Here is a 27615-nt window from a genome sequence, read left to right as displayed (position 1 = left end):
GCCGAACATCGCGTTAGAGCATAGGCTCCCGTTGGGAGTAAACGCCAACGGCCAACGTTCTGTCTCCCCTCGTTCCATGCGATGAGTGGAACTCCACTTCATGCACTGGCTCCCTTCAGACCAAGACACCCTGGACATCCCTTCTAGTTCTAGGTTGGTTTCTCACCGCGAAATGCCTCTCTCTCCTTAGGCCAGGCTCTCATGCATGCCCTCCCACCTCTCTTCGCTCACTCACCCACACGACATCATCCATAGATCACCAGCACCAAAGCAGATCAGCAGCTGCATATGCATCCTGCAATAATGATGCGCGTTCACGGTCCCGGAGGCGTCCCTCATTTCCCCCTCATTCATCATTTCCCGCCCCGACCTATCCCACACAGGCCTAGCACACCCTCTAAAGGCTCCAATGCACTCCACCTCCCCCCTCGTGGGTTGCCCGTGAAGTATCCGTAGGCTGGAATCACACTAAAACAACTGAGTAAGAAGCTTGCTTTCTTTGTCAAAGCCTGGTGTACCTGAACGGCGTGGACAGCCAGCCACAAGACGCCTTTCGAACGCCTAGCGGATGACTGCCTCGTCAGCGCGTTGGGTCGCGAAGTAAATATTGGAAGCTTTGCGTCTTTTAGATTGAATCTTGTCGAAGGTGAGATGTGCAGCAGTTCACCCGGTCATTGTAGAGGCAAACAATGCTTTCCGGGCCGGTATGAATACGTCTACGCATCTGGTGGTCATTTCTTTCCTGCATGACATAGCATCTACAGTCATCCTGTCCGTCTGTCCCATGTTGGGAAGCGAATGGAGTAAGACGCGCGCGGGGAATGAGTGAGGGAGTAAAGCAGGACTAAAAACTACGGGAAGCTAAGTAAATGAGACACACTGCTTTTGATTTTCTGCCCACGTTCATCCCCCCCAGTCTATCCCTTTTTAGAACCTTTTTTATGATAATTTCTTGGTCTATCAAGAAACGAACGGCAAAACGTCCCGCAAAAGCGCGGTTCTTGGTTCCTGAGAGGCTGAGTAGCGTTGAACCCGTCGTTCCACGGCTCCCACAGCTCTCTCGACCTCGTCTCCTCCACTTCAGCCCAACTCTAATAAAGTATCCCAGGCTTGTCGCCCTTCACCCCTTGTCGCTCCGTCAACTTTGTTCCTTTTTCCCCTACGCCTATTTGTACTCATCTTCCACTTACTCGGGACGTCCGGGCCTGAGAGTGTGAGTAGTAATCTACCCGATCTCAAGGTTCGTCCCACTGCTGGGGGTCCCTGAATGTCTATAGCTTTCTGATCCGTTGCCCTTATTGCTGATTCTGCTGAGAATCGCGCCACTCCTTTTTCTATTACTTGATTGACTTTCCTGCTCACGCCTCTCTTTTTCCTATCTCTTTTGATCTTCACCTTGCTGGTTTATTGATCAGGAGGGGAAGTAACCACGTTCATTACACAAATCTCTCCATCGAGTTCCGAACTCATCCACTCATTGAAATCGCACCAGCGCAGTCTATCTCGCTCTCACTTCCACCACACTCATTCGAATTCCTCGTAATCATAGTATCTTCACCTTACTCGAACAGCAAATCAACAAGCAACCCGTCAAAATGCGCGTCACAGCCGCCTTCTGGCTCGCGGCCGCGACCCTCGCCAAAGCGGCCTACTGGATGGAAGACATTGCCCACCAGGGCATCTCCCCCTACCACCCGGACCCGAACTACAAAGTCTTCCGTAACGTAAAGGACTTTGGCGCAAAGGGCGATGGCGTGACGGACGATACTGCGGCGATCAATCTCGCCATCAGCTCCGGTGAGCGGTGCGCGCCGGGCAAGTGCAAGGGCGAGACGACGTCGCCTGCTACCGTCTACTTCCCTCCCGGGTGAGTCTCGGGGAACTGTCATTCATTTAAGTGATCAAAGAAAGGGACAGGATGAGATCGCTAACAATGTGCTGTAGAACATATCTCATTTCAGGTTCCATCATTGACTACTTTTACACGCAAATCATTGGTGATCCGACCGATCGCCCAGTGATCAAGGCCGTGGCCGACTTCCCCACCAACACCACCCTCGGCCTCCTCGATGGCAACCCGGTATGTGATTAAATTTTCGAAATGATATGATTGGTATTCATGGATTAAAAGTCTTTTCTCAATTATGTCAATTGCATTAGTTGTGTTGTGCGTGGAGTAATTGACTAACACACCCACCACAGTATGGCGCGAATGGCCTCAGCTGGGGAGCCACCAACGTCTTCTTCAGACAAGTGCGCAACCTCGTTTTTGACACCACAGCCATTCCTGCCTCTGCTGCTGCTTTTGGAATTCATTGGCCTTCGTCGCAAGCTACTGCTATCACGAACTGCGAGTTCCGCCTTGCTGAGGGCTCGTCGAGCAAGCATGTCGGCATCTTCATCGAGGAGGGTTCAGGCGGCCTTCTCAACGATCTTGACTTCTACGGAGGTCAATACGGCGTCAATTTTGGCAACCAGCAATATACTGCTCGTAATGTATAAACGGCCATTTAATAGTTGTGGGAAAGCGAACATTGGTTGCTGACTTGTCATGTGTGAATAGCTTCGTTTCTGGAACGCTCAGGTCGCCATCAACCAACTTTGGGACTGGGGCTGGACGTACAAGAACATCTACGTTGAGAACTGCGGCATCGGCATCCGTATGCAGGACAACAGCACTTCTTCAATCACTCTTTTGGACTCTGAGTTCATCAACACCCAAACAGCGATTCGCACTAGCCGTGAGCCCGGCGTTACGGTACCGGTCACGGCCGGCACTCTCGTAATGGAGAATGTCGCCTTCTCCCAGGTCCATACTATCCTTCTCGGACCCAAGAACAACACCATCATCGCCGGAACCTCGAGCGCCACCGTCTCCCAGGGCTTCGCCATGGGTCACATCTACACACCCACCGGCCCAACCGACTACACCGGCTCTGACGCGGGCTACTTCCCCGTCTACCCAGCCCTTCTCGGAACCTCCGCCAACGGCACGACAAAGTACTACGAGCGCTCCAAGCCGCACTACGAAGATGTCCCCTCAAGCCTCGTTATCTCGGCCCGCTCCTTCGGTGCTCGCGGTGACGGTGTGACGGACGACACGGTGGCCCTCAACAACCTCTTCAACTACGTCGCCTCGAACCCTGCCGCTGGCCTCCTCGCCTTCGTCGACGCGGGAACTTACTACGTCTCTGACACCGTGTTCATCCCTCCCGGAGCTCGCATCGTGGGCGAGGCCCTAGCCTCCATCATCATGGGCGGCGGTGAGAAGTTCCAGGATATCGAGAAGCCTCACCCCGTTGTGAAGGTCGCTATCCCGGGCCAGTGCGGAACGATCGAGTGGTCTGATATGATTGTGTCGACTCGCGGATCTGCCCCGGGTGCCAAGGTCATTGAGTACAACCTCAACACCGTTGGTGAGCCCTCTGGTATGTGGGATGTGCATATTCGTGTCGGAGGTTTCGCTGGTACGCAGCAACAGCTGAAGGAGTGTCCTACCACTCCTAACGCTACTGTCACCGCGGATACTATTGACAAGAACTGCATTGCGGCATGGATGAGTATGCACATCACCAAGCCTGCTTCGTGAGTTGCCCCTGATTATGGATCTTCTTCTGTGAACAATGCGGGCTGACAATCTTCAAGTGGACTTCTTCAAGAGAACTGCTGGATCTGGACTGCCGATCACGACCTCGAGGACCCCGACTACAAGCAGGTTACCATCTACAACGGTCGTGGTTTGCTTATCGAGTCGACCGCCGGCAAGATCTGGCTGTCCGCCTCTGGAGTTGAGCACCATACCCTCTACCAATACATGCTCTTCAAGACCAGAGATGTGTACATGGGCCAGATTCAGTCCGAGACCCCTTACGTACGTATTCCCTCTCATGAAAACCAACTCTTTTACATGAAGCTGACCTTGACGATTAGTACCAACCCAACCCGCCAGCCACGATCCCCTTCCCTCGCGTCAAGGGCTACCACGACCCAGACTTCGAGACGGAATGCAAGGACGCCGACCCCAACGGCCCGCCCTGCAAGATGGCCTGGGGTCTCCGCGTCATCGGCAGCCAGAACGTCGTCGCGTTCGGCGCGGGACACTACTCCTTCTTCAACAACTACAGCACGGCGTGCTGCCAGATTGGCGCCGGAGCCAGGTGCCAGCAGCGCATCGTCGATGTGCGCGATGCGCCGGGTAACTGCACCGCGACTGATAACTTTGACATCTACAACCTGCAGATTGTGGGCACGACGGCCATGGTTACGCGGTATGGAAAGGACATTGCGTTCTACAAGGATAATATTGCTGGGTTCACGGCTGGTATTGCCTTGTATCAGCACTGAGATGTTTACTTCTTGGCTGTATAAGTAATGATATTCTTAATTCTTTTTTGTCATCGCCACATCGAGACCAATCTTTCGTTGGCGTGAGTGATGCCGCTCAGAGACTGTCTGTCGGAGAGTGATGAGGCTGGACTGATGATATCAAACGTCGGCATGGGTTTCGTTCACTTCTTGAATAGATTCGCCATCCCCTCGTGATGCTAGCCAATCCTGAGATGCTACATCCGCGATCCCTGTCACTTTCATTTCACAGCCGACACACCTTTCCGCACTGCATTCTTAACCACCCTAAGGGCCGCGAGACAGTGCGAGTTTTGCCATCATCTCTGGTAGGATCGACTGGGGATTCGCACTGGGCGAATTACTTGTCCCCTCTGTAGGCGTTAAAAACGCAGTGAAGATTGGGAAATTGGATAAGTAGTGACGACCGCCGCTCTTTTTTCTTGTAATAGTAGTAGGAGATGCCGTGGAAGAGACTCTTTCAGTGAGTAGCACTGACAATTGCTTTGGTCAATTTACAATATCATTGGTATACTTATGTCGCATCGGAACAAGCAATGAATCAATTTCCTATAAACTTGAATGTCATCCAACTTGCTGGATCCTCCTTCATGTATTTGGCATATCGAATGCTGGCGCATAACAGGTCTCTCTGATATGGACAGTATTCTCACAGTACTTCAACAGCCTGCACGATGAGATTTCATCAACGAAAGAGTCAGTTCATGGAATCAAACTTTTATTATGGGTATCATGTCTCCGTCAAGATGCCGGTCCAACACAGCGCCCCTGAACATCACAGAGCGTATCAGACCTCATACCACAACCTTCTCATGCTCGTCAACGCAACCCACAGAGCCTCGTCTGTCCTGATGTTACGGCTGCCCTGGCCAGGCAGGATGTTGACCCAGTGGTCAAACAGCTCCTTGGCCTTTGAAGGACCCATATCCATACCCTCGAGCTCCTTGTCGTTCAACGCCGCATACTCGATACCTCTGGGTCCACCAAACGCAATGAGAAGATGCTTGAATTCTAGGGGCTCGGCGCTGGGGAAGGCCTCTGAGAGTGTGCGTCCGCGCTCCGATGTACCAATACTGACGTCGTAGCCACCCTCGAACTTGCACTCCGTGAACACCGCCGTCAGCGAGTTGGCGCGACGGACTTGATATCCCCAGTAGAAGCCGCCCTCCTCCCTCGGAGCCGACGGGTCGCACGCCTCGGCCTTTTGCGATCTCTGGTCCGGGTGGTACAGCGTCACGCGGGTATTGGGGGGGACCTCGTCCTCGATCAGGACCTGGTCCTTAAGACCGACATCGATCATGGTGCCCCGGGGCGTTCCCTTGCCGGCGACGCCCTCGCGGTAGGGAAGCCATTCGGCCGGGTTCGGGTGGTGCGGCATCTCGAGCGAGGGCAGCTGGCTGGCGAGGCGCAGGTTCGGGTGGAGGGGGAAGAGCATCTTGCGCATGAAGGGTGGAACTTCGAGGTAGCCGAGGAGGTGCTCGAGGAAGTGGCAGGGGTCGATGTCGCCGGTGTAGGCTTTTGTGTCGACGCTCTTGGGGCGGGATTCGGTCGGGCTGTCATCGAAAATTACGATCTCATCGACGGAGAAGACGGCGAGAGCGCGGGCGATGAGACCGGCTACGGAATTGCGGCGCTCAGCTGTAAGAGCACTGGAGAAGGGTCAGTATCTATACCAAAGACATTGGGCATGATTTGCGGTCATACTCTGAGAGAATACTGCTAGGAATTGCAACGGAGACTGTCCACTTGCGGCCGCTACCGCTTTCTGAAGGGTCGACATAGCTGCCCTCGTCAGTCTTTCTCCTCTGCAGCAAATTAGCAAATGTCTGGGAAAATTTTCCGAATATGGGATTACCTTTGCTCCTTGATCGTAGGCCATTTTGAAGGGGATTGGAGCGCAGGTAATTCTGGTAGCTCTGGAAATGTCGTCTTGAAGAAGAATTCGGGACAATGTTCGCAGCGTCCCAAAAAAGTTTCTGGGTGATGGTCCCGCTATCGATAATCCTGGGGTAAATCCGGCAGAACTGCGGAGTCAAGTCTGGCCGCCTTCCTATTCAGGTACCCGCCACCTTTCCGCTGGGACCAGGCCGCGAGCTATCCGTCAGCTACGCCGCGGACGACTCCCAAGGGTTCAGTTCTGTCCCCTTTCAACTTCGTGACACTTGCGCCAACGTATGAATCGCCCTCGTTACTTTGTGCCAAGTCATTGAAGCCATGAGTCTCATCAACATCCAGTCCGCCGGTCAATGGCAAGGCATTCTAAGCGGTAACAATATCGTTATCGCAGACTGTAAGTGGCCTCAGCAGCCGTCCCCCCGCGCATCCGAGAGATCGCTGACAAACACCATGACAGTCTACGCCGACTGGTGCGGCCCTTGCAAGCAGATCGCACCCCATGTCGAACGTCTCGCGAAAGAACACTCCAAGCCGAACAAGGTCGCCTTCTGCAAGATCAATGTCGACAGCCAGTCCACCATCGCCCGCACTCACGGCGTCAGCGCCATGCCCACCTTCATCATCTTCCACGGCGGCCAGGCGATCGAGACCATCAAGGGCGCGAACCCGCCCGCCCTCACACAGGCCATTCAAAACGCGCTGAAGCTCCCTGACAAGGGCGGCCGCTCCGCAGCCTCGTTCAAGACCCCCGGCCGGACGCTCGGCGGGGATAAGCCCGCGCGGGCTAGTCTCCAGCGGCCGTTTGCTTGGCACTACCGCGATATTCTGAGCAACATCATTACGTTTATTGGATTGTATCTGGTGTCTCTGTTTGCGGTACGTTGGTTCACGGTCGATCCGAAGGGGAGCAAGAAGAACCGCCTGCTGACGGACTGGTAGATTGATCCCCACAAGGCGGCCGAGATGTCGCAATTTAACCGCGTGAACCCGCCCCCACCGACGGTCAAATCCACAAAGAGCGCTGGCCCCGGCACGAGACAGCCGCCGAGGGGACCAGCTTTCAAGACCCTGGCTGATTTGGGCGGCGATGAATGATATGATCGATTACAGGCGAAAGGCGTTTGGGGCTATTTATCTGAGAGTACATAGAAGCCCCACTGGGCTCCAAGAGCATCCTTCCATTGATTATTATACACGACAAGTTCCATGATCCGTCGCAAGCGATTAGTAGCCTGCTAACTTGCCTCTACCAAGCTATCGCGGGCTAGCATCGATAGAGTACATACCTCGTTTTCAGCCAATTCGCATCGTTAGATTGGAGGAACCCTTCGTGACTGTTCATGCTCCGGATAAAATGGCAATCGGGGCGCAAGCCAGACAGTATGGGGCTGAGTATCCATATTGAACATGCTGCATTCTGCAGGCGCTTGCTTGGGGCCGCAGCTGCCTTCGGTCAACGTGAGGCTGGCGAATAGAATCTCTGTTGACGGGGCTTGTCCTGCTTATCCGCCCCTCTTCCACTGACTGCCTGGTCTAGCGGCTTACTACTTCTCTAAACCTGGTTTCCATATCATTTCTACTTCACCGTTTCTGCCCTTGTTTTCTTCCCATGCACTTATTGTTACGTTCTCTCATTTTTTGAATCAGATTTCCTCTGTCTCGGCTCTTGCTCTTGCTGAGAGCCCCGAGAGCATCCTCCTGAACTTAGGATAGTAGACTTCAAAGCTATTCCAACCGGCTCCCTCGCCTCACATGCATCTCATCAACGTTCATACCCGGTTACTGGAGGAATTCCATGCCGACAAACCGAAGTATGCCATCTTATCACATACTTGGGGGCCAGACAAAGAGGAGATATCTTTCCGCGAAATCAAGCAAGGCGACACAGACAAGCCAGGAATCGGAACGATCAAGCTTGAAGGTTGCCTGCGACAAGCCAAAACCGATGGACTCGACTATGTCTGGATTGATACTTGCTGTATCGACAAGACCAATGCCAACGAGTTGGGCGAGGCGATCAATTCCATGTTCCGCTGGTACCAGGAAGCAAAGACATGTTATACGTTCCTCCAAGATGTACCCTCGAAGGACAATCCCAAGTGGAAATCCAAGTTTCGAAAAAGTCGTTGGTTCACGAGAGGATGGACCTTACAAGAGCTCCTAGCCCCGAGCGAGCTCATGTTTTACAGTAGCGACTGGCGAGCTTTGGGTACAAAGCTGCAACTGTCCGAAGTCGTAGGAGACATAACAGGTATCCCGGCACGGTTTTTACTGGGTGCTTCCAACCTACGCGAAGCAAGTGTGGCACAACGCATGTCTTGGGCTTCGAATCGAGAGACCAAGAGGGTAGAAGACATTGCGTATTCGCTTCTGGGTATCTTCAACGTTGTCATGTCACTGATATATGGAGAAGGCGATGGTGCTTTCATCCGGCTTCAAGATACGATAATCAATGCCACCACAGACGACTCAATCTTGGCATGGGGCTTGAGGCCACAAATCACTGTGGCAAATTCTAGAAATCGCCCAAGGGATTTTGTTGGGGGCATTCTAGCCTCTTCTCCTGCAGCATTTGCAGGCTGTGGGAAGGTTGCATCCAGGGAAAACCGCACTCCGACGATAGAGGGTAATATTTTACGCGGCTACCTGAAACTGCGAATACCACTTCACTCTGATCGCTCCGGGGTCACATATGGCCTTCTCAGCTGTCGATACGACAACGATGGCAGGGAAAGAGTAGTAGGGATTCCTCTTTCCCGCATTGCGCCGGGAGAGTCAGGTGGCGAGTACGTCAGACCAAAGAACAGCAAGACAACAATGTTGCCAGACGTGGCGTGTGATACACCAGCATCATCCATACATGCTTTGGCGTCGATTAGTCCCGAAGAAACTCGTGTGAAGGACTGTCGCTATGGATTCTCAGTCGAAAACATATTCACCGAAGGCCTCGAGTTGATCGATGTCTGGCCGACTGAATGTTGGGACAAGGATAATGCTTTCCTCTATACCGGCATGGACTTCCACAACGAATCGACTCAGCGAACATGGGCCAGACTTCGACCTGCTCATTCTGAAAATGATTCAAACGACTTTGTACTTGCGCTAGAGCTCACATCGACGAAGACTCATTCAGCTGCAAAGTGTCACGCCATGATCGCATCAAGAAGGACGACCCTGAAAAAGATTGCATATGCTCCGCTCGTGGAAGAATACACCTTTGGGAACGGAAGCGCCTACAACGGGATCATGAGTGTTCAAGCTAAAGTCTCTAGACAGCGACATGGGGCAGGCGTACATCCGGTTTATGCCGTGACTGTGGTTCCACAGAGCAGCCAGCCCAAGTCCACTGTTAATTTGACGTCTGAGATTGAGCTTCTCGATCATAGCGTAAACGTGCAGAGCATCTTCCGGGAAAGTCAAGATATAACGCCAAAGCTTAACAAGTCGATTAGCTCTGTAGAGACCGAGGCAACAGCTCTTGACTCCGCAAAAGCACGACTCAGGGATGTACAGCGGCAGCTCGAGCAGCTAGAGGCAGAGAAGAGAGATCTCGTGCAAAAAAAGGAAAAATCCGAAAAAAGGCTAGAGTCGTCCTCCCGAGACAAGGAAAAGTACGCCTCAATGGAGAAGAAACTTCTTCAGACGCTTTCCACGGCGCAAAGAATGCACTCGGCCAGCGGAGAAAAGAGGGCGTCGCAATGGAAAGACTCTGTTGTGACCTATCTGTCCGAAGATCTTTTCAAAGCCAAGAAAAAGCAAAACGAAGCAATCCAGTCCACGGAGGACGTACTGCAGAGGACGTTTCTACAAGCAGTCGTCAAAGGAAACATAGCCGCGATGCAGTTTCTGAAAGATTCTCTTCCAAGCCTCGACTTCAATGATTCTAAAGGACGCGGTGCTCTAGCGTGGGCGATTATCAAAAAGAACCTGTCGGTTGTGACTTGGCTGATAGAAAATGGCGCCAGCGTCAACGCAAAGGATGGCTATAAGAGGACACCTTTAAGTCGGGCTTGTTCAGAGAACTTCTTACCAGCTGTCCGGCTGTTACTTCACCGGGGTGCGCATACCGAAGACAAGGACCAGGATGGTCAGAGGCCTTTACATGTTGCCATTCGCAAAGACAATATTTTGCTCACGCAGTGGCTGTTGGATCGAGGAGCAGATATCGAAGCCAAGACGGAAAATGACGAAACGCCACTGGAGCTTGCGGTCTCGGCAAAGTCCATTGCATCAATAAACCTGCTCCTCGATCGAGGCGCAGATCTCGAAGCACCGGGTTCGTATGGGGCGACTGCTCTGTGCAAAGCTGCCAAGTACGACGATAGCCATGACAGTGCTGTCCTGCGTGTCTTGATTGATCGTGGAGCCAATATCAAAGCACGCAGCAAAGATAAGAAATGGACACCCTTGCATTATGCAGCAGCATATGGGTGTACTGAGGCTGTGGAGTTGCTCCTCAGAGAAGGAGCAGACGCCACGGCCAAGAGCTCGTCAAGTGTTACTCCGTTGATGAGTGCAGCCGAAAACAGAAGGAACTCTGGGCCTCTCCGCTCGTTGATAGATCACGGCTCGAGTAACGAAGTGATTGAGAGCATAGGGGAAGAATTGCTAGCCTCAGCGGCACGGTATGGATGTGCCGAGTCTGTCAAGATGCTGCTCGATCGGGGGGTTTCTATCGAGTCTAAAGACGAAGATGGATGCACACCTCTAGCAAACGCGGCTGAGGAGGGCAACAAGAAGACGGCCGAAGCACTGATTAAACAAAAAGCCAAGGTAGACTGCAAGGACGCGAACGGACTGACTGCCCTCTCTTTAGCGGCGCAGGCTGGGCACGTAAGCCTGGTCAAGTTGCTTGTAGAGGGTGGTGCTAGGATTGATCGGAAAGACGAGACGGATGGCCGCACTGCACTACATTGGGCCGTTCTAAAAGACCGAAAGGCTGTCATTGAGGAGCTCCTGGAGAGAGGGGCCAACATCGAGGCGAGCTCAAAGACTGGACACACTGCAATTTACTACGCCATCCGCAACGGCTTCGAGGCGTCTTTCAAGCTTCTCCTTGAGAAAGGCGCAAGTCTCACCGTGGAAGGCCCCCATGGGAAGACCCCCCTGGCGTATGCCCGGGATGTGGCTCAGAAGCATAAGAAGATTGGGAGTTCACCGGCAATGAAGGAAATCATCAAGTATCTAGAGAAGCAAACCTCGGAAAAGGACAAAGCCAGAATTGTGGAGGCATGATTTAATATTAGTGAGAATAGATGATACAAATGAAAGATAGGCTCTTTCGAATTACTTGAATCTCGTTCACAACCACAAGTCCATACAGCATCGAAGGTGGCTAGTGGACAATCGCCCTCGTGAGCTCTATTGACCTCGACCTAGACACGCTGTAAATATGTTAAACATTTCTACGGAAATTAAAGAACATCTAATTTCAATAGCTTTCGGCGAATAATGTAGGCTTATTCGTTAGGTCATTTTAGAGTGAGCTTTTGTAGCAAGATGCTACCAAAACCCCACAGCTTAGTGCTTTGTAAAAGAAGTTGGGAACTTGAAGGCAGTCCATTCAGAATGATGCGTGGAAATACCCAAAGTACCTGATAGATGAAGACGGAACTTATAAGTAAAGCGCAATTGCATAAACTTGAATACGGAGTAAAAGATGGGTCCTTAAGCTCTTCAGCTAATACATGTTACTCGTCATGCGTCTGTCACTTTGTTTCTGGATTCGTTGTAGCTTGAGATCTCGAATATCTGAAGTTGAATCCATGTCATGCTTGGTAGAACAGCATTGTTGTCGAAGCCAATCGGGAGCGTCTCATTTCCAACAAGTGGGGCGCCGATCTTTGAGCTACCCAAATTTCAATGCTCCATGCGACAGCTCCTAAAAGTTCACGGGCGACTTTTCTCCTTGACAACTTTGCGTTGCCACCAATCCACACCCAAAAGGCAATCATGTTGACAACAGGTGGTCTCCGAAATGCCTGTCCCAGCTGTCGAGCTCGATTATTGAGCTTGGCCGGAAATACACTAGCTGGTTCATCCCCCGCAGGCCGACAGCTTCGATCAAGCTTCCCACGACAGAGCAGCTTAGCTGCGACACGATCATTAGACCAACACGCAAACACCCGCAGGACGTTTTCAACAACATCACGAAGCTTCCAAGACCCCGAGTCCAATCGCAACGATGCCGAACTACTCGCGCGCACCGCCGAAATTGAGAAGACGGTTCGAGAGGCGAGGCAGCGATTCCGAGATACACTGCCCAAGGGGTACCTCAGCGAGGAGGAATACACATTATATGAGCGGTGGTATGGGCCGCCTCTGCGGGAGACGTCCCCAGAGGATGTAGGAATACAATACTTGAACGATGAGCATTCTGCAGGCGTTCGACGAGACAGGTCCGGTAGCCCAACTCTGCTGCGCCAGGTCCAGGGTGGCAAACTGCAAGAAGTGCAGTACGCCCGCAAGAAGGCGGAAAAAGCGGCGGAAAACAACGACGAGCAGGTATCCGAGACGAGTGATGAGCTTGCTGCTGCTGCTGCCGAGGTCATAGAGCCTGAGCCGACCGAGCAGGCAGCGCCAGAAGGCAGCGACAAATACATCAACATGGTGGCGAGAAACAAGAGGGAGTATGACGCGCTCATGATGCTGCAAAAGGATTTCGAGGCCAACGCCCGCGCCGTGGAGGAAGAAAACAGGGAGATGTTGGAGGAGGACGAAATGCGGGACGAGGAACGGGAGTTCGAAGAGGATGAGGAAGAAGAAGAGGAATTCGACGAGAGCCAGGATGGCATCCAGGATCAAGGGACTTCGAAGCGGGCAGGACGTCTGCACCCATTCTCGAGGGAGGGCCACTTCTCGACAAACCCGAGCACAGTCAGTCTGCCGTATGGCGGATACATTGCACCGGTCACATCAATGCTCGACAGAACAGACATCAAGCACGTCAAGGAGGCTGCTGAGAAGGCATTCGGAGGCCCTGGCCTGCCCCACTCCCCCGCTACCCCGGCGTCCAAGATGGGCATGGAACAACAGGCCATCGGCATGGCTGTCTGGCAGAACAAAATGTCTGACATTGAGGCGGACGCCTTCGTATCTGCCTTCCTACCCCCCGCCTACGCCTCGGCCATGGGGAGCTTGGTCGAGGTTCGCAAACGCCTGGGCACGGAATGGCTGCGCAATCTTTTCAAGAACGGGAGTGGGCCTCGCGTTCTCGACGTTGGCGCTGGTGGTGCTGGTCTTTTGGCCTGGCAGGATGTGTCGCGCGCCGAGTGGGACGCCATGAAGTCTCGCGGAGAGGTCACTGAGAAGAACCCTCCCGGAAAGCAGAGCGTGGTGGTGGGATCGGAAAAGCTGCGGACTCGCGTCACTAAGTTTTTGCAGAACACGACTTTCCTCCCCCGTCTTCCCGACTACCACCACTCAGTCGAGAACGCACACCTTCACCTGGATGCCAATGAAAACCCCCAGCCGAGGAAGATGTTCGATATCATCATCGCATCTCACCTGATGCTTCCCGTCAAGGAAGGCCACAGACGGAAGGCTATTCTCAACAACATCTGGTCACTTCTGAATCCCAACGGCGGTGTCTTGATCTTGCTGGAAAAGGGCCAGCCGCGCGGTTTTGAAGCCGTGGCTGATGTTCGAGAGCGTCTGCTCACTGAGTTCCTCATCCCTCCTGGAGGTGAAAATCTTACCATGAGCGAAGAAAAGAACCCGGCGTTCGAGAGAGAAAAGGTGCCTGGCATGATTATTGCGCCCTGCACAAACCACCGCGGGTGCCCGATGTACCAGGTTCCTGGAAAGAGTACTGGACGTAAGGACTTCTGTCACTTCAACCAGCGCTTCGTGCGTCCGCCGTTCTTGCAAAGAATCATGGGCGCAACACACCGCAACCACGACGATGTGCAATTCAGCTACATCGCTATTCAGCGCGGCGTCGCAGCAAAGGACGGACCGCTCGCCGGCGCAGAAGCCGCCGACCGGGCCTTTGAGGGCTTCGAGACGTCCGAGACGGCACCCGACATGCTCTCTCTGCCCCGCCAGATTCTCCCGCCCATCAAGCGTCGCGGCCACGTTACGCTCGATGTGTGTACGCCCAACGCGCAGATTGAGCGCTGGACGGTGCCGAAGAGCTTTAGCAAGCAGGCATATCACGACGCCCGCAAGGCCAAGTGGGGCGACCTGTGGGCTCTGGGCGCGAAGACGCGCAACCGTCGCAACGTACGTCTGGGCAGGCCTGAGGTGCTCGATGACGGCGGTCTTAGAGCCCAGCGTCAAAAGGCGGCTGCTAGCAAGAAGAAGAAGGTGATTGGTGTCGATATCAACGAGACGGGTGTTATTGGCTCGGATGAGGCCAGAACAACAACTGGGCCGCAGCGCAAGACGAGCAGGAAGGCGGCTCGCCAGCAGCTGTTGAAGAGTCTGGCCAAGGCGGACGAGGAATAATTGTAAGCTTGAGGTGTAATGTTAAGGTTTGTGTACAAAAAAACGGGCGGGAAAAGTATTGTATCAACACCACGAAAACCGAATAGATCTTGGATGGGCGGGAATGGAGGCATATCACGGTCTGCCTTGCTTTGAGGTACTAAGGCACATAACTCAGAGGATGAGCCAACCACATCATGTTACAATACCACAACTCAACGATTTGACAGCTCTTTTGTAAGGCCAAGCATGCAAAGCGCAATGGTTATCTGATGTCTAAACCAAAAGTGGCGGACATGGTGTTTGACACCGGAGATGCATCGGCGAGCACAGGTCGAAGGAGGGACGGTAAGTTAAGGATCTCCGGCGACGGCTCCGCGGGAGTCGGTCACTAATGCCGCTGATTGGTCACGCCATCGCCCTGGCCCTTCAGCGCGTTTGCGGTGGTCACGGTGCGGGTGGTGCGCCGATAAGGGGATCAGGGCCACTGGGGCGGACGGCTATCGGGATGGTGTCATCGCCAGCGAATGAAAATTTGGCCAACCAACGTTTTTTGCCCGCCGCATGATTGGGTCCCACGGGCCCCCGGCCGTCTTCGGGCTTTGGCAGATTACCTTATTAGTTAGCTTCACTCAAATCTTGGGGGAGGACAATGAGTGAGTAATTCATATCAATGCTTTATTTCTCTATTTGACTTCAGAGTTATGAGAGTTTGTTGATTCTACTACTCGTTCTCGATTCATTTCCCATCCATCTGGTCTCACTTGGACTATTGGTTCTTCGACTACGACCTCTGTCGCATACTCCACTTAGACGACCCTCACTCGACCATCTGGAGAGACGGGGATCGTGTACTTGAACTCGAGAGAAAAAGAACAGTAAGGAGAAGAAGACTCATCGTCTTCACTCGCACAGCCCAAGATGGCGACAACGACATCTCTCCTCACATCACTTAACTGCAAGGGCAACACACATCTCATTATCGGCACAAACCCCCTCGCCGCAGCCCGCTGCACACAAACCATCAACGCTGGCGCAACCCCGATCCTCATCGCCCCAGACACACAAGACCTCCACTACGGCCTCCAGAAGCGCATCGACGCCGGTGAGGTGACATGGCACAGGAAAGCCTTTGCCGACACAGACCTCTTCACTCTGGGTCGCGACGAGGTTGATAATGTCGTTGATGCCGTCTTCGTCACATCTTCTTCCTCCCCGCAAGCAGCTCAGATCTCAGCGCTGTGTAGGCGGCATCGTATTCCCATCAATGTAGTCGACGCGCCGCAGCTTTGCTCGTTCTCACTTCTGTCAACACACACCGACGGACCTCTACAGATTGGGGTTACCACAAACGGGCGCGGCTGCAAGCTCGCCTCCCGCATCCGGCGCGAAGTCGCCGCTGCGCTTCCCCGGGATCTAGGTGCCGCCTGCGCGAGGCTAGGCGATGTACGCCGGCGAATCCAGACAGAAGACCGTCTCGCGGCAGACGAAGTCGACGATTCGTTCGACCAGACGGCATCATTCAACAAGCTCGTCACTGCGGCCGATCTCGATGCGGCGAAGAACCGGCGCATGAGGTGGCTGAGTCAGGTATGCGAGTACTGGCCCCTGAAGCGTCTTGCCGCCATCAACGATGAGGACGTTGAGTCTGTACTGAAGTCGTATTCTGGCTTCGGCAACCCATCAGAGGAGGCGAGACCACCACCGGTCATCGCAGCAGGTGGCGCAGCACGCCCGCAGCAACAAGGGAGAATCATCCTCGCAGGCAGTGGCCCAGGACACCCAGACCTCCTGACCCGTGCAACCCACAAGGCGATCCAGACAGCAGACCTCATCCTCGCAGACAAGCTCGTCCCCGCGGGCGTGCTAGATCTCATTCCGCGCCGCACTCCCGTCAAGATTGCGCGCAAGTTCCCAGGCAACGCAGACCAAGCCCAAGAAGAACTCCACGAGCTCGCGCTGGCGGGTGCAAAGGAGGGCAAGACGGTGTTGAGGCTAAAGCAAGGCGATCCCTTCATCTACGGCCGCGGCGGAGAGGAAGTGGCCTATTTCAGGGAGCACGGGTTCGGGGAGCGGGTGACGGTGCTACCGGGCATCACATCGTCGTTGAGCGCGCCTTTATTTGCGGGAATTCCGCCTACGCAGAGAGATGTCGCGGATCAGGTCCTTGTGTGTACCGGCACAGGGAAGAAGGGCAAGGCGCCGACACCGCCAGAGTATATCCCCAGCCGTACGGTTGTGTTTTTGATGGCTTTGCATCGGATTACGGGATTGGTTGGGGAGTTGACGACTCACCTCGACTCGGAAGTTGCTGCGCGCGAAGGGGAGGAGAAGAGCACACCGAAGAGGGCGCTGTGGCCGAGGGATACGCCGTGTGCTGTTATTGAGCGGGCGAGTTGCCCTGATCAGAGGGTGATTCGGACGACGTTGGGGTATGTTACTGAAGCCATTGAGGCTGAGGGGAGCAGGCCGCCTGGGCTTCTTGTTGTGGGTAGAGCATGTGAGGCGTTGTATGAGCGAGAGAAGGGAAGGGCGTGGGCTGTTGAGGATGGATTCAAGGGATTTGATTTTGAGGAGCTTTCTGGCTTGTCATGATATTTCCCTTTCCGTTTGAAGGTATTTGGAAGGTTCCCAGTTTGCTCCTGAGCCATGACTTCTGCGTCGGTAGTTTCTTGATATCATGGGTTCGTGCGAGTACGGCTAGATAGATACCTTCCGGGAACGAGGCATTGCAAGGCGCACATAAATTTCACAAATGGATTCAATTCAAACTACACCCTTCTAACATTCAAGATTCAACGCAAACAAGACGCGGCTCCCAACATTTCTCTGTGAAGAAGACCCTAGGAGCTGGTCCTGACGATGTCAATTAATACTGGACTTCGTGAGAACCTCTTGCAAATACAAACCTATCGCCAAACTCCAAACTCTCTGCAAAGTTCCGCCTCGAGCATGAATCTGTCTCAAAGCGAGTTCAAAGAGCTGGCTCAGAAGCCATACTGCAGTGTTGTTAGCAACATTCTGGCGAAGGGACTACCGCGAGACTCGAGGAGTCAAGTAATTACCTGAGACCAGCGTGGCAGCGAAACGAACGATGAAAACATGCGCGAATACTTTCGGCAGGATGGCTCGCTTTCCCAGATGCTCAAGTGCCACACCGATTCCGTCGTTGACCGCTTCATGCCCAGTATTCCGGTTCTCGCCTAAGGGTAGGGACCGAGGCTCATCTTCGTTGATTCCCTCTTCTCCTCCCTGAAGCTTGGCTTCTGGCTTGCCATTTATCTCATCGAGTAGGTGAAGAAGCCGGGTTTTGTTCTCGAAAGACGACAGCTCAATGATCTGTCGTGGGCGTACGCTAAAAAAACAATCTTTCAATGCGGGTACGTCACTGAAATATGTGCTGGATCCATTTCCTAAGCTTTGTTTGTTATCATTGAACTTGCAAAGCATCGATTCCATGCGATCTATCTTAATCGTAACTTGAAAGTCGAGATGTAAGGGAAGATCAGCGGTAGATCATCTCAGTCAGATCAGAATACGAGCATTCTGTCGTTTCATGAAGCTCGTCTAGGCCGTCGATGAAAAGGCAAAAGCGGTAGTTCTGACTTATGTCGCTCCCTCGAAAGAGTCGGTCAAGACCTTGTAAGGCTTGGGATGGCGAAATGTGCATTCGTTCACCGGCCGGCCAAGAGGATGTGTACACCGTCTCCCAGAACGAGGGAAGGTCATGGGGTGTGAGATCAGGATGAGCTGAGAGAACTTCATGTAGCAGCCCGAGATATAAGCCGGAAATGGACCTTTGCCGCTCGCTCCCAGAGTTCTAGAAGGTGAACTTGGCACAAACCAGAGTCTTATCGCCTGCAGATATCCTTGTCAGATTGCTATTCCGTTCAAGCCTTTGAGAAAGGACAACTCACCTGCCCAAGTATCAAGCCGCTTTCGGCTCTCACCATGGTTGATTATCATTTTCATCACAGTCGACTTGCAAGCTCCGAGCTTAGCCGAGAAGTGAAACACCCCGCTGCCTGAAGATAGCCACCGCGTAAGCTTCTGTCGGATGTGTCGGCGCTCTTCGCAAGTGGCAAGGCATTTTGATGACGGAATTTGATATGGGCCATGTGAGATTTCTCTGGCAAGCAGTGGGAAGTCATCCCCGTCAACTCCTGTACAGATCACAAGCGCGTTGTCTTCCGCCAGAGCGGAAGTAACGTCGACCTTAAGGTTCGTTTCCTTTATCATTTCAGTCCCGCTGTCGGATAAAGCTCATTTGGGCGACCATTCGGGCAGTCGACGTTACATTTTTCCTCAAAATCATCGGCCAATATCCACCGAAACGTCTTTTCATGCGCGTCGCAAATCGTGCCATAGCAGTAGTACATGGTGTTGAATTCAAGTGCTCTGAGAATAGACCTCTGAGCAAGGTTTAAGCGAACGTTGGGGTATGAGTAAAAGCTTCTGAATATCGCCTTTGATAGTGTCTCGCAGGCTGCAGACGTCGCTAATAGTTTGTAGACTCTCGATAGAGCCTTTGATCTCTTGCAGCCGAGAAAAGTTGTCTTTTCGTTTCCTCTCAAGATGTTGAGTCTTGAGACGATTCTTTCACTATTCATAAAATTTAGCAGAGGTGAATTGTCTATGTGTACATGCAGAAGGGATGACAAACCTTGTGATATACGTGAGTTGAGGACCGATTCGGCTCTGGCAGGAGTTGAGTTTGAATTGTAATCATCTCAAATCACTTTGATATTTCACGCCTTTCAAGCGACTTCATTGCATGTATTCCGGAAAACGGCTTTTTGGATCGTATGCCATCAATGAGCGTAAGAATATCCTCACAAACTTTGCAGCAGTCTTTTGCTAATGCGCAGAGGACCTTCTCGCCGTCATCGAGTTCCATGGGATCCGGGGTTTTGGAGATTGTTCGCGAAACGACGCATTTGCTCAGCAAATCTCTACAGGTTGGCAGCTTCTTCAGTGAGACCTGATGAGGATTTGTAGACTATTTTGGCTTCGTTAAGGCCTTTAAGGCCAAAATCGACAAAGGCCAAAATGTTTGCCTTCAGCCCGATGGCTGTCAGTGGATCCATCCTGTGTCGCGGGTAGCAACTTAAGACACTGCTGTGGTACGATACAAAGTGGTGATCTTATTCTTGGCGTAACCGTTTTTTGGGAATGACTTCGCAGAAAGGACACTTGTCTGGGCTTATATCTATTAATTGGGCTAAGTATTGATGCCGTCGAATCGAAACAATGCTTGAACCAACGTTGACCAGGAATAATTAATGGCCTCGGCCGGGTTTTCTGGCGTAACCGTAAGCAAGCCAGTACAATAATACATGAAACAGCATCGTCTTTTTCGATGGTGTAATAATTAGACAACTAGAGCCTACGATGTTCAATCGTGTGCCACTTCGTTCGAAAAACAAAAAGAGGAAAGAAAAAATGAAAAGTTCCGAGCTCTGGAACGTGCTGCGGATTCCACTCAGAGGTCTTCTCAAACACGGCAGCTGACAATTTACGTCATTTCAGATGTACGACTGGCTTTCTAGCACGACCGAATATCAAGTATCGCATCTCATTTGCGACGTGCACGAACATCCTTTTTATCCACTTCCGCCCAATTCCTGGAAGCTTGATGATCTGAGAAATAGTTCACATTATAAGATGCTTGTGATCCTACCTCGTAAGGTACCTTGCGGTGTGTTGACTGGCGGTGACCCAGAGCTTAGACAATTCCATCAAGCCTTTCAAGAGCTTCGGGGTTGGCTGGCACGGCTGGCAATAAGACTTCCCTGCTACTGCATCCTTCCGCTTATTCAATGCGACATTGCGATTGCGCTGGTGATGTGAGCTGCTCTCTGACTGGCCCAGCAATCATTGAATCGACAAGAAGGCGACCTGCTAGCCTCATCACACCGCGGTAAAAAGGCTTCCGTGCAGTTGATCAGCCTTGATTTAGTGGATCGCGTTCCTCTCAGAGTTTAGTGATGGAGCGTTAGTCTGGCCTAGCTCGAGAATCTAAGCCACCGCAGACCCCTGCACCGTTGGATCGGACATTAAACACTCGGCTGTGTCGGCGGCGTCGACCCCGTCCGCAATCTCGCTGGGAACAGATTAATGTCTCTCTGCCCCCCCCGACTCATCGACCCCGTGTCCGTACGCCAAATCAATTCTTTTCACCCCGTGTCCGTAGCGATGCTGCTTCTTCCATGACCGTTTGGCTAACCACACCGAGGACTCCGAACCGCCTAGCCCCCTTCCCTTCCCTTTCCCCTCCTCCGTGTTGCGCCGCCGCCGCCGCCCCTCCGTCAGCACGTATCCCGTTGTGCGTCTGCGTCATGGAGTCTCGCCAACGCAGTCCAACCCCGCTTTTGAAGACGTGTCGTACATGCGCCCACGCCAAAATCAAGTGCGATCGTTCCCAGGACTCCAACGTCTGCGATAGATGCCTCCGGCTGGGCAAAGATTGCACGTATGCTGTGGCCCGCGGGAGGAAGCCGCCCGGGCCGCGTTCCAGGTAGTTCTCACAAGTTTCCTTGTCCAACGTCGGGTGGTTGCCGCCGAAAACTGACGCGAGAGACGGCGCAAAAGGTCCAACAAGTTGCAGGTTCCGGAGAGGCCGGCCCAACCCGCCCAACCTGTGACCGAAAGTCCTTCCGCCTCTGAAAGCCTTACGCCCGATCAAACCCGGACTCCTCCGCAGCTTGCTGCCTCGTCTGGCAGTTCATCCACTCAACATCCCCGAGCCGGTGATGCCGGTCCAGCCGGTCGTAGCCTTGGCACCGGCGTTCATGACCCATTCGAGGCCGGCCAGCTTTCTATCGACAAAGGCCAGGAGCTCCTTGAGAGGTTTCGTACCAAGTTGACACCTCATTTTCCATTCATCATCATCCCAGCATCAGAAAATGTGAGCTCTTTGAGACAGTCAAGGCCAGCCTTGCTGCTCGGCCTTCTCGCTGTTTCGTCATACGATGATGTCCGCCTGCAGCGAGCACTGGGTCAGATGTTTAACGACCTCATCGCGGTCCGCTTGGTGAAGGGTGATTTTGCCTGCCTTGACGTACTCCAGGGCCTCCTCGTCCATCTCGCCTGGTAATGCGAAACCACACTAACCCTCCATGTCCCTGGCACTAACCTCGTCACAGGGCCCACTTCCAACCAAGGCCGAAGAGATACTCACAGCATCTTCATCTAGCTACGAGCATAGTGTCTGATCTGCGTTTCGATAGGCCAAAGAACCCGAAACGTTGGAACGTTGAGGGCATGAGCACTTCACAAGACTATGTCGACTCTTTAGATGAACGTAGGACGTTTCTTGGGACGTATTATCTCTCATCTTGGTATGTCTGTCAAGTCGACGGTTCCCGCAGGCTGTGATGCTGGGCCCCCAGCTAATCTTCAAACCCTCGTAGCACGAGTATCGTGCTTCAGAAGCTTCGCATAGTTACTCTTTCGAGTTACATCACCGAAACTGCTGAGAAGCTAGCGGAGATCTCTGAGTACCCCACTGATCAGTACCTTCCGTACATCATCAGCCTACAGCGGTTAGCCGAAGACATTGATGACATTGTGAAGAACGAGTCGACATTAGATCCTATGCAGATTCAAGCTGCGGTATCAGAAGCTAAGGAAAGGGTCGACGTGTTTAAGAGCGGGCTGACCTTCGCTCTCGGCGATTGTCGTAAGTTGAATGCCTGTGTTTACAAGCCTGAGTAGACTCCTAACCATTCATCGTAGCAATCTTGGTGCCCCAATTACACACAATCCAGCTCTGCCTGAACCAGCTGTCTCTACCAGAGACACCGTTTGGTCTCAACAACCCGCAAAACGCCCCAATGCAGCGGTTCATTGCAGGTTTATCCGAGAGCATAGTATCGGCCAAATCGCTCGTTAGCGTCCTCCTCCATACACCTCATGGACAAGAGGTCTACTTCCCAAACATAGTCTGGGTAATGCTGCATTGTGGCTTCACTCTAGCCGCACGGCTGGATCTGCTAGCTGCGGATCCCCGGGTAGGGTTCATGGCGGAGCACTTGAGGCAGTTTGCAGACATTGCACACACCATTCGCCAGGTCGTGCTCAGGCTCGACGCTGCAAGCTCACTAGACCTTGATGACAGAGGCGACCGCGACAGTTTCTACCACTTTGCGATTCGTGCAAAACGGGTCGAGAAGTTTTACCTCCATGCTCAGAGTCAGGCTGCTGCTCAGCAACAAGCACAAGCCCAGCAGCAAGAAATTTCGCCCCATAGTATCCATGCCAGCCTACCAACGTCTACTGCAGGGTTTACGACCATGGGAACACCAAGCTCGGATTTTTCGAATCAAAACGCAAGCCTAGATTACACAGTCGCGTCTTCCATATTCTCGCAGAACATGGTGCCGTCGGCGGGAAATGTCGCGTACCCGGACTTTTCTATGGCCAACACCGCCACACTGGTCTCGAACCCCGATTTCGTCATGGATACCCTCTCTTTCTTACCAGATTCTTTCATTCCTTTCAGAGGCTGGGGCAATGGTATGGGCAACGAACACAGTGGCGGAGCGCAGTTTTAGCGCGATCCTATTGAAAATGCGAGGAAGCGGCAGCAATTTAATGGCTTTGAGTCCACGGTTGTGGCGGGGTCGGACACGGACTCGGAGTCGGATTTTGGACATCCTACCCCTTTTGGCTGTCGGAATTAATGACTGTCGGAGCGAGCAGCATTCTTGCAGGCGGAAGAAAACTAGTGTCAGTCAGTCCACGTGATCTTGAATAGAGGATCGGTGTATCTTCAGTCGTTGCTTCAACAATACTGCCTGAAATCGGTAGGCTAGAGACGTGCTGCGTGCGCGGCCTCCGTGTCCGTAGTCGAGTTGGTAATAGTCTACCTGCTGCAACAAGGACAGCGGACGAGAGGCATTGAAGAATGGTATATAACAAATCTGAAGTCCGCTGTGTAGATGGGGTCGAAATCCATCATCGCCATCTCATACCGAAACAGCTTCGTGCCTCATATAATACGTGCATCATCTACATCATTCCCTCATCATGCGTCAAAACATATTATCTGTTGCTTCGGCAGTGGCTTCATTGTCTTTTCTTCCGATAACTCTTGCAGGAAACCCAGTTTATCAGCCATGCCCTCTCTTGAAAGCTTACTATCATATGCCGACTATCGACAAGAACGCTGAAGCTGTCAAATCCTTCACCAAAAGCTTTACGGGGTTGTTCGACCAGCTTGTGAAAGCGGGCGGCTCCGAAGACTTTGGTGAGATCGCACCCAACACCACTTCTTTTTCAGTGGTCTTGTTCTCGGGCTCAGATGGGGCAGAAGAGGATCCCGTGTTTTTTGAGTATCATTACGCAGCCCCCGAAGCCCCGCAGAACTCGACACTGGATTCCAACACGGTGTTTCCTCTGGGTACTCTAACCCAACTATTCACCGTCTACGCATGGCTTGTCGAGGTTGGAGACGAGCAATGGGGAAAGCCCATCACAGAGTTTCTGCCAGAGCTCAAGCATGTTTCTACAGGGGAGATGAAAGTTCAGTGGGATAATATCACTGTCGGGTCACTGGCAGGTCAGATGTCTGGGCTGGCGAGAGAATGTGAGTATGCTAAGAATGTCTCAAAGCATACACGTAGACACTAATCGCTTCTTCTTAGCTTACACTTGTGTCTTGAGCAAGTATTGCGGTCACGATGAGTTCATCGACAATTTCGGTAGTCGACCGCCACTTTTCCTACCTGACACTACGCCCATTATCTCAAACGCTGCTTTCCAGCTCCTCGCCCTGGCATTGGAGGCAAACAAAGTTGAAGGTAGTGAAAACACGACATTCGACAGCATTCTCGCGACTGGTGTTTTTGAACCTCTCAACATGACGAACAGCGGCCTTCTATCATCACTACAGGATGCTAAGGTGTTTGCTCGAGATCTGAACGTTTCAGCTACCGGCGAACCAGCGTATGTATCCCACACTACATCTTTTCTACATCTTAGTCGCTCAAGACTAACATCTGGCAGCGCACTCTCAATGATTTCCTCCTCCTCGGATCTTGCGCGTGCAGGCCACGCCATGCTCAACTCTCGTCTCATACCACCAGCCACCACTCGCCGCTGGCTGCAGCCCGTTGCCGACACATCAAACCTTCGCAACGGCGTCGGTAGGCCTTGGGAGATTTACCACGCTGGTCAATATGCGAACAGCTCCGTTCTCGATGTCTTCACCAAGACTGGTCTGATTGGACACTACGCGAGCTACTTTGGCCTAGCCCCTGACTTCAACGCTGGGTTCGCGATCCTCGCGCACGATACTGAAGCAACCCGCGGCCCGGATCTAAATGTTTACGCCGACATCGTTTCTCTGGCGATTGTAAAGCTCCAAAAGCTCGCCGCTACTGAGGCGACGGCGCGATATGTTGGCACCTTTGAAGGACCTGGGGGCGTTGCCGCTTTCAACACCTCGCGCGACGGGCCTGGGCTGCTTGTCTCGACCTTAATAGCTGGAGAGAATGACCTCCGTGCCCAGATTGCGAATGCTGCAGGCATCAAGTTGGAGGACCTGGACTTCCGTTTGTATCCAAGCAACGTTGGTTCGAATACTCAACACCAGTTTGTGGCGGTTTTCCAGGACAAGAGCGCTCCAGTCGACATGGGCACGCCGACCTGTATTACTTGGCAGGACGTTGACTCTCTGGGGTCAAGTGTGGACGTTCGAGTGGTTTTCACCATTGATGCATCTGGTAAGGCTACCAATGTTACTCTGAACGGTGGTTTCCTGTCATTAGGTAGATCAGCTTGAGACATGTGATGACTTTGTGGATCCTTCCCGTGGCGATTTGTTACTCTTTCGTCTACGCACCATTTTCCTTCGAATAGTTACATGCTCATTCAGTCCAATCGTATCCATGTCACTGAAATTTGAATTGGCAGCACTTAAAGGAGCAAGGCTGTATGAGTATTGTGATGGCTTCGTACCTACTTGGGTATACCCTGGGTATTTACTTAGCTCAATGAACAAAGCATAGGGGCAGGGAGGAATACTGCGTCTGCGCGGAATTGGGAACCCTCGACTCTTATCGATCCACGTTGTTTCTTGACCTGTCAACTCAGGGGCAGATTTTTGAGTGCTTATCTGTGGTTTTATAGTCTTTGGTGATCGGATCACTGTTCATTCCTGCCAGACTCGGAGGCGACGTAGCGATCATGGCTCTTTGTGTGGCATGCTCCGGTCCGGGGTGGGTCCCGTCAATCTATTCTACCGGCGGACGCTTCCCGAAGTGGAAGGACAGCGCCTTGTTATGCCCCGCATGTGTTTAGCCATAACCTTAACTCCTGGAATGGAAACTGCTTGCTCTGGGGAAGCTGGTCCTGTCATGTGAGGGAAGCCGGGAGCCGACTCAGTCACTCATATAAGTACGACGATCGTTTCCTCCTTGGCCAAAGTCATTCTTGACCTATTCACGTTCAAGCTATCTCTACAGTCCTCGGGATCAAGATGCAGTTCACTCAACTCCTCCTCGCTATCGTGTAAGTGTTGCGTCCGTGTGTGTACCTTCCATGTGAGCTCTTCTAACCTCAAACTCAACAACAGCCCGTTCATCGGTGTGTCGCAAGCCATTCTTTGCTCGTGCGATCGCAGTACGACTGCATCAATTACTTGCTGCCCGGATATTCAGAAGTGGAGTATGCTATGCCTATTCCAAAACCTTATACATTCAATTAACAGGTGATAGATGGCTATGAATGCGAGCCAGCTGATCGTCAAGCCTACACCGATTGCTGTGCGGACCAATTTTCGACTACGACCTTCTGCAGAGACGGCAGTGTTTAAGCTAGTTGAAGATACAGCCTTTGTCTTATTGATGAATTAATCCACATCAGAAGAATTGACTACTTTAGCGAATCAACTGATATGCCGGTTTTGTCATGAGTGATACTTGCTCTCCAAAGCTTCGTTCCACTATAGATTCCTCACGCATCTTCTTCCCACAAAGCGTAGTCCTCGAAGTAAACGTAATGGATTCGCTCCGCATAATCGACCAAGACAGGGTAACTCATTATGATCCCTTTGCTATCTGGTGCCCTGTCACCAAGATTATTAGCTTCTTCTCCGGGTATGCAACCGCACTAGATAAGGTGACCTACGCTGCACATCCCAAACCTGATGCAATGAAGCCGAAGACGGTTGCATCCGCCTCAGAAGGACTTTTGCCGCCCAACACCCAGAAAGGTGTCTGAAGATCAGGAGCTGTGAGCCGAGTCTCACTCAAGAGCGCATTAACATGTCCCCAAACATCCCGCCGGAATTCTGCAATCTCTTCACTAGAGAAACGGCCAGTGCCTTGGCCGTAGAGGGTCCGAGTGACACCACGGTAGGCAAGGAGACCAATGAGATTCTGTATTGGCCACGGGATCGCATCCATTACACCTGATCGCATGGTTTCGTAGTTGTCTTGCCATCTCTCTGCGCTCTGTTATACAAGTGAGTAAGTATTTGTGAGTATTTGTGAGCATATTGGGAATAGCTCAGACAGTCATCTGTACTTACCTGGTAGAAGGCTAGCTTGTCCTCGAGAAGGGCGCGGATGGCAGCGTCTTGGGCTCTGGCGATTGGTGAAAGTGGCTCGTTGAGGTCTGGACAAACATCTTCATCGATGAGTCGTTGGATGATGAGACTGGTGTCACTCAAAGTGATCGGCTGATCTTGATTGGGTTGGGCGATCTCAATGTATGGTATTTTACCACGGGGTGACTTGCTCATTGAACCTTGGTCGATGCGAAACCGAAGCTTAGCGAATCGAAGGCGCGCTTCAAGCTTCGTGACGAAAGGTGACCAGACATAGGAATTGGAAATTGGGAATCCTCGGTACAGCACGAGATGAAGCTGACTTTTGACTGGCGTAGACATGGTGAAAGTGGTGTGATAAGGTAGCTGACAAT

The 27615-nt window shown here is 52.4% G+C and overlaps 11 protein-coding genes across 11 annotated transcripts; 8 read left to right on the top strand and 3 right to left on the bottom strand.

Annotated features, from left to right (window-relative positions):
- Nucleotides 1–1595: 1595 nt before the first annotated feature.
- On the top strand, nucleotides 1596–4344 carry CTAM01_08917 (glucan 1,3-beta-glucosidase; the record flags this gene model as incomplete). Its single annotated transcript, XM_060524937.1, has 6 exons — nucleotides 1596–1867; nucleotides 1945–2080; nucleotides 2203–2496; nucleotides 2564–3585; nucleotides 3646–3871; nucleotides 3931–4344. The coding sequence occupies 6 exons, from the start codon at nucleotides 1596–1598 to the stop codon at nucleotides 4342–4344; spliced, it is 2364 nt and encodes a 787-aa protein (XP_060380377.1).
- An 808-nt stretch (nucleotides 4345–5152) lies between these two features.
- On the bottom strand, nucleotides 5153–6244 carry CTAM01_08916 (uncharacterized protein; the record flags this gene model as incomplete). The annotated part of the gene is made up of 3 exons (XM_060524936.1): nucleotides 5153–6014; nucleotides 6070–6170; nucleotides 6221–6244. The coding sequence occupies 3 exons, from the start codon at nucleotides 6242–6244 to the stop codon at nucleotides 5153–5155; spliced, it is 987 nt and encodes a 328-aa protein (XP_060380376.1).
- A 335-nt stretch (nucleotides 6245–6579) lies between these two features.
- CTAM01_08915 (thioredoxin) lies at nucleotides 6580–7356 on the top strand (the record flags this gene model as incomplete). Its single annotated transcript, XM_060524935.1, has 3 exons — nucleotides 6580–6655; nucleotides 6719–7137; nucleotides 7201–7356. 3 exons carry the CDS (start codon nucleotides 6580–6582, stop codon nucleotides 7354–7356), a joined length of 651 nt encoding a protein of 216 aa, XP_060380375.1.
- Nucleotides 7357–8013: 657 nt separating this feature from the next.
- Nucleotides 8014–11496, top strand: CTAM01_08914 (uncharacterized protein; the record flags this gene model as incomplete). Its single annotated transcript, XM_060524934.1, has 1 exon — nucleotides 8014–11496. One exon carries the CDS (start codon nucleotides 8014–8016, stop codon nucleotides 11494–11496), a length of 3483 nt encoding a protein of 1160 aa, XP_060380374.1.
- A 717-nt stretch (nucleotides 11497–12213) lies between these two features.
- On the top strand, nucleotides 12214–14709 carry CTAM01_08913 (uncharacterized protein; the record flags this gene model as incomplete). Its single annotated transcript, XM_060524933.1, has 1 exon — nucleotides 12214–14709. The coding sequence occupies one exon, from the start codon at nucleotides 12214–12216 to the stop codon at nucleotides 14707–14709; it is 2496 nt and encodes an 831-aa protein (XP_060380373.1).
- A 900-nt stretch (nucleotides 14710–15609) lies between these two features.
- CTAM01_08912 (uroporphyrin-III) lies at nucleotides 15610–17283 on the top strand (the record flags this gene model as incomplete). Its single annotated transcript, XM_060524932.1, has 1 exon — nucleotides 15610–17283. The coding sequence occupies one exon, from the start codon at nucleotides 15610–15612 to the stop codon at nucleotides 17281–17283; it is 1674 nt and encodes a 557-aa protein (XP_060380372.1).
- A 438-nt stretch (nucleotides 17284–17721) lies between these two features.
- Nucleotides 17722–18147, bottom strand: CTAM01_08911 (uncharacterized protein; the record flags this gene model as incomplete). Its single annotated transcript, XM_060524931.1, has 1 exon — nucleotides 17722–18147. One exon carries the CDS (start codon nucleotides 18145–18147, stop codon nucleotides 17722–17724), a length of 426 nt encoding a protein of 141 aa, XP_060380371.1.
- Nucleotides 18148–21026: 2879 nt separating this feature from the next.
- Nucleotides 21027–23243, top strand: CTAM01_08910 (uncharacterized protein; the record flags this gene model as incomplete). The annotated part of the gene is made up of 5 exons (XM_060524930.1): nucleotides 21027–21160; nucleotides 21280–21780; nucleotides 21834–22028; nucleotides 22101–22369; nucleotides 22426–23243. 5 exons carry the CDS (start codon nucleotides 21027–21029, stop codon nucleotides 23241–23243), a joined length of 1917 nt encoding a protein of 638 aa, XP_060380370.1.
- Nucleotides 23244–23835: 592 nt separating this feature from the next.
- CTAM01_08909 (uncharacterized protein) lies at nucleotides 23836–25474 on the top strand (the record flags this gene model as incomplete). The annotated part of the gene is made up of 3 exons (XM_060524929.1): nucleotides 23836–24277; nucleotides 24336–24636; nucleotides 24697–25474. 3 exons carry the CDS (start codon nucleotides 23836–23838, stop codon nucleotides 25472–25474), a joined length of 1521 nt encoding a protein of 506 aa, XP_060380369.1.
- Nucleotides 25475–26170: 696 nt separating this feature from the next.
- CTAM01_08908 (uncharacterized protein) lies at nucleotides 26171–26405 on the top strand (the record flags this gene model as incomplete). The annotated part of the gene is made up of 2 exons (XM_060524928.1): nucleotides 26171–26202; nucleotides 26267–26405. 2 exons carry the CDS (start codon nucleotides 26171–26173, stop codon nucleotides 26403–26405), a joined length of 171 nt encoding a protein of 56 aa, XP_060380368.1.
- A 241-nt stretch (nucleotides 26406–26646) lies between these two features.
- Nucleotides 26647–27583, bottom strand: CTAM01_08907 (uncharacterized protein; the record flags this gene model as incomplete). Its single annotated transcript, XM_060524927.1, has 3 exons — nucleotides 26647–26758; nucleotides 26821–27146; nucleotides 27224–27583. The coding sequence occupies 3 exons, from the start codon at nucleotides 27581–27583 to the stop codon at nucleotides 26647–26649; spliced, it is 798 nt and encodes a 265-aa protein (XP_060380367.1).
- Between the last annotated feature and the right edge of the window lie 32 nt (nucleotides 27584–27615).

This window comes from Colletotrichum tamarilloi (assembly GCF_030869305.1).
Source record: "Colletotrichum tamarilloi strain Tom-12 chromosome Unknown Scaffold_33.1, whole genome shotgun sequence".
Taxonomy (NCBI): Eukaryota; Fungi; Ascomycota; class Sordariomycetes; order Glomerellales; family Glomerellaceae; genus Colletotrichum; species Colletotrichum tamarilloi.
This window is presented reverse-complemented; position numbering and strand designations above follow the sequence as displayed.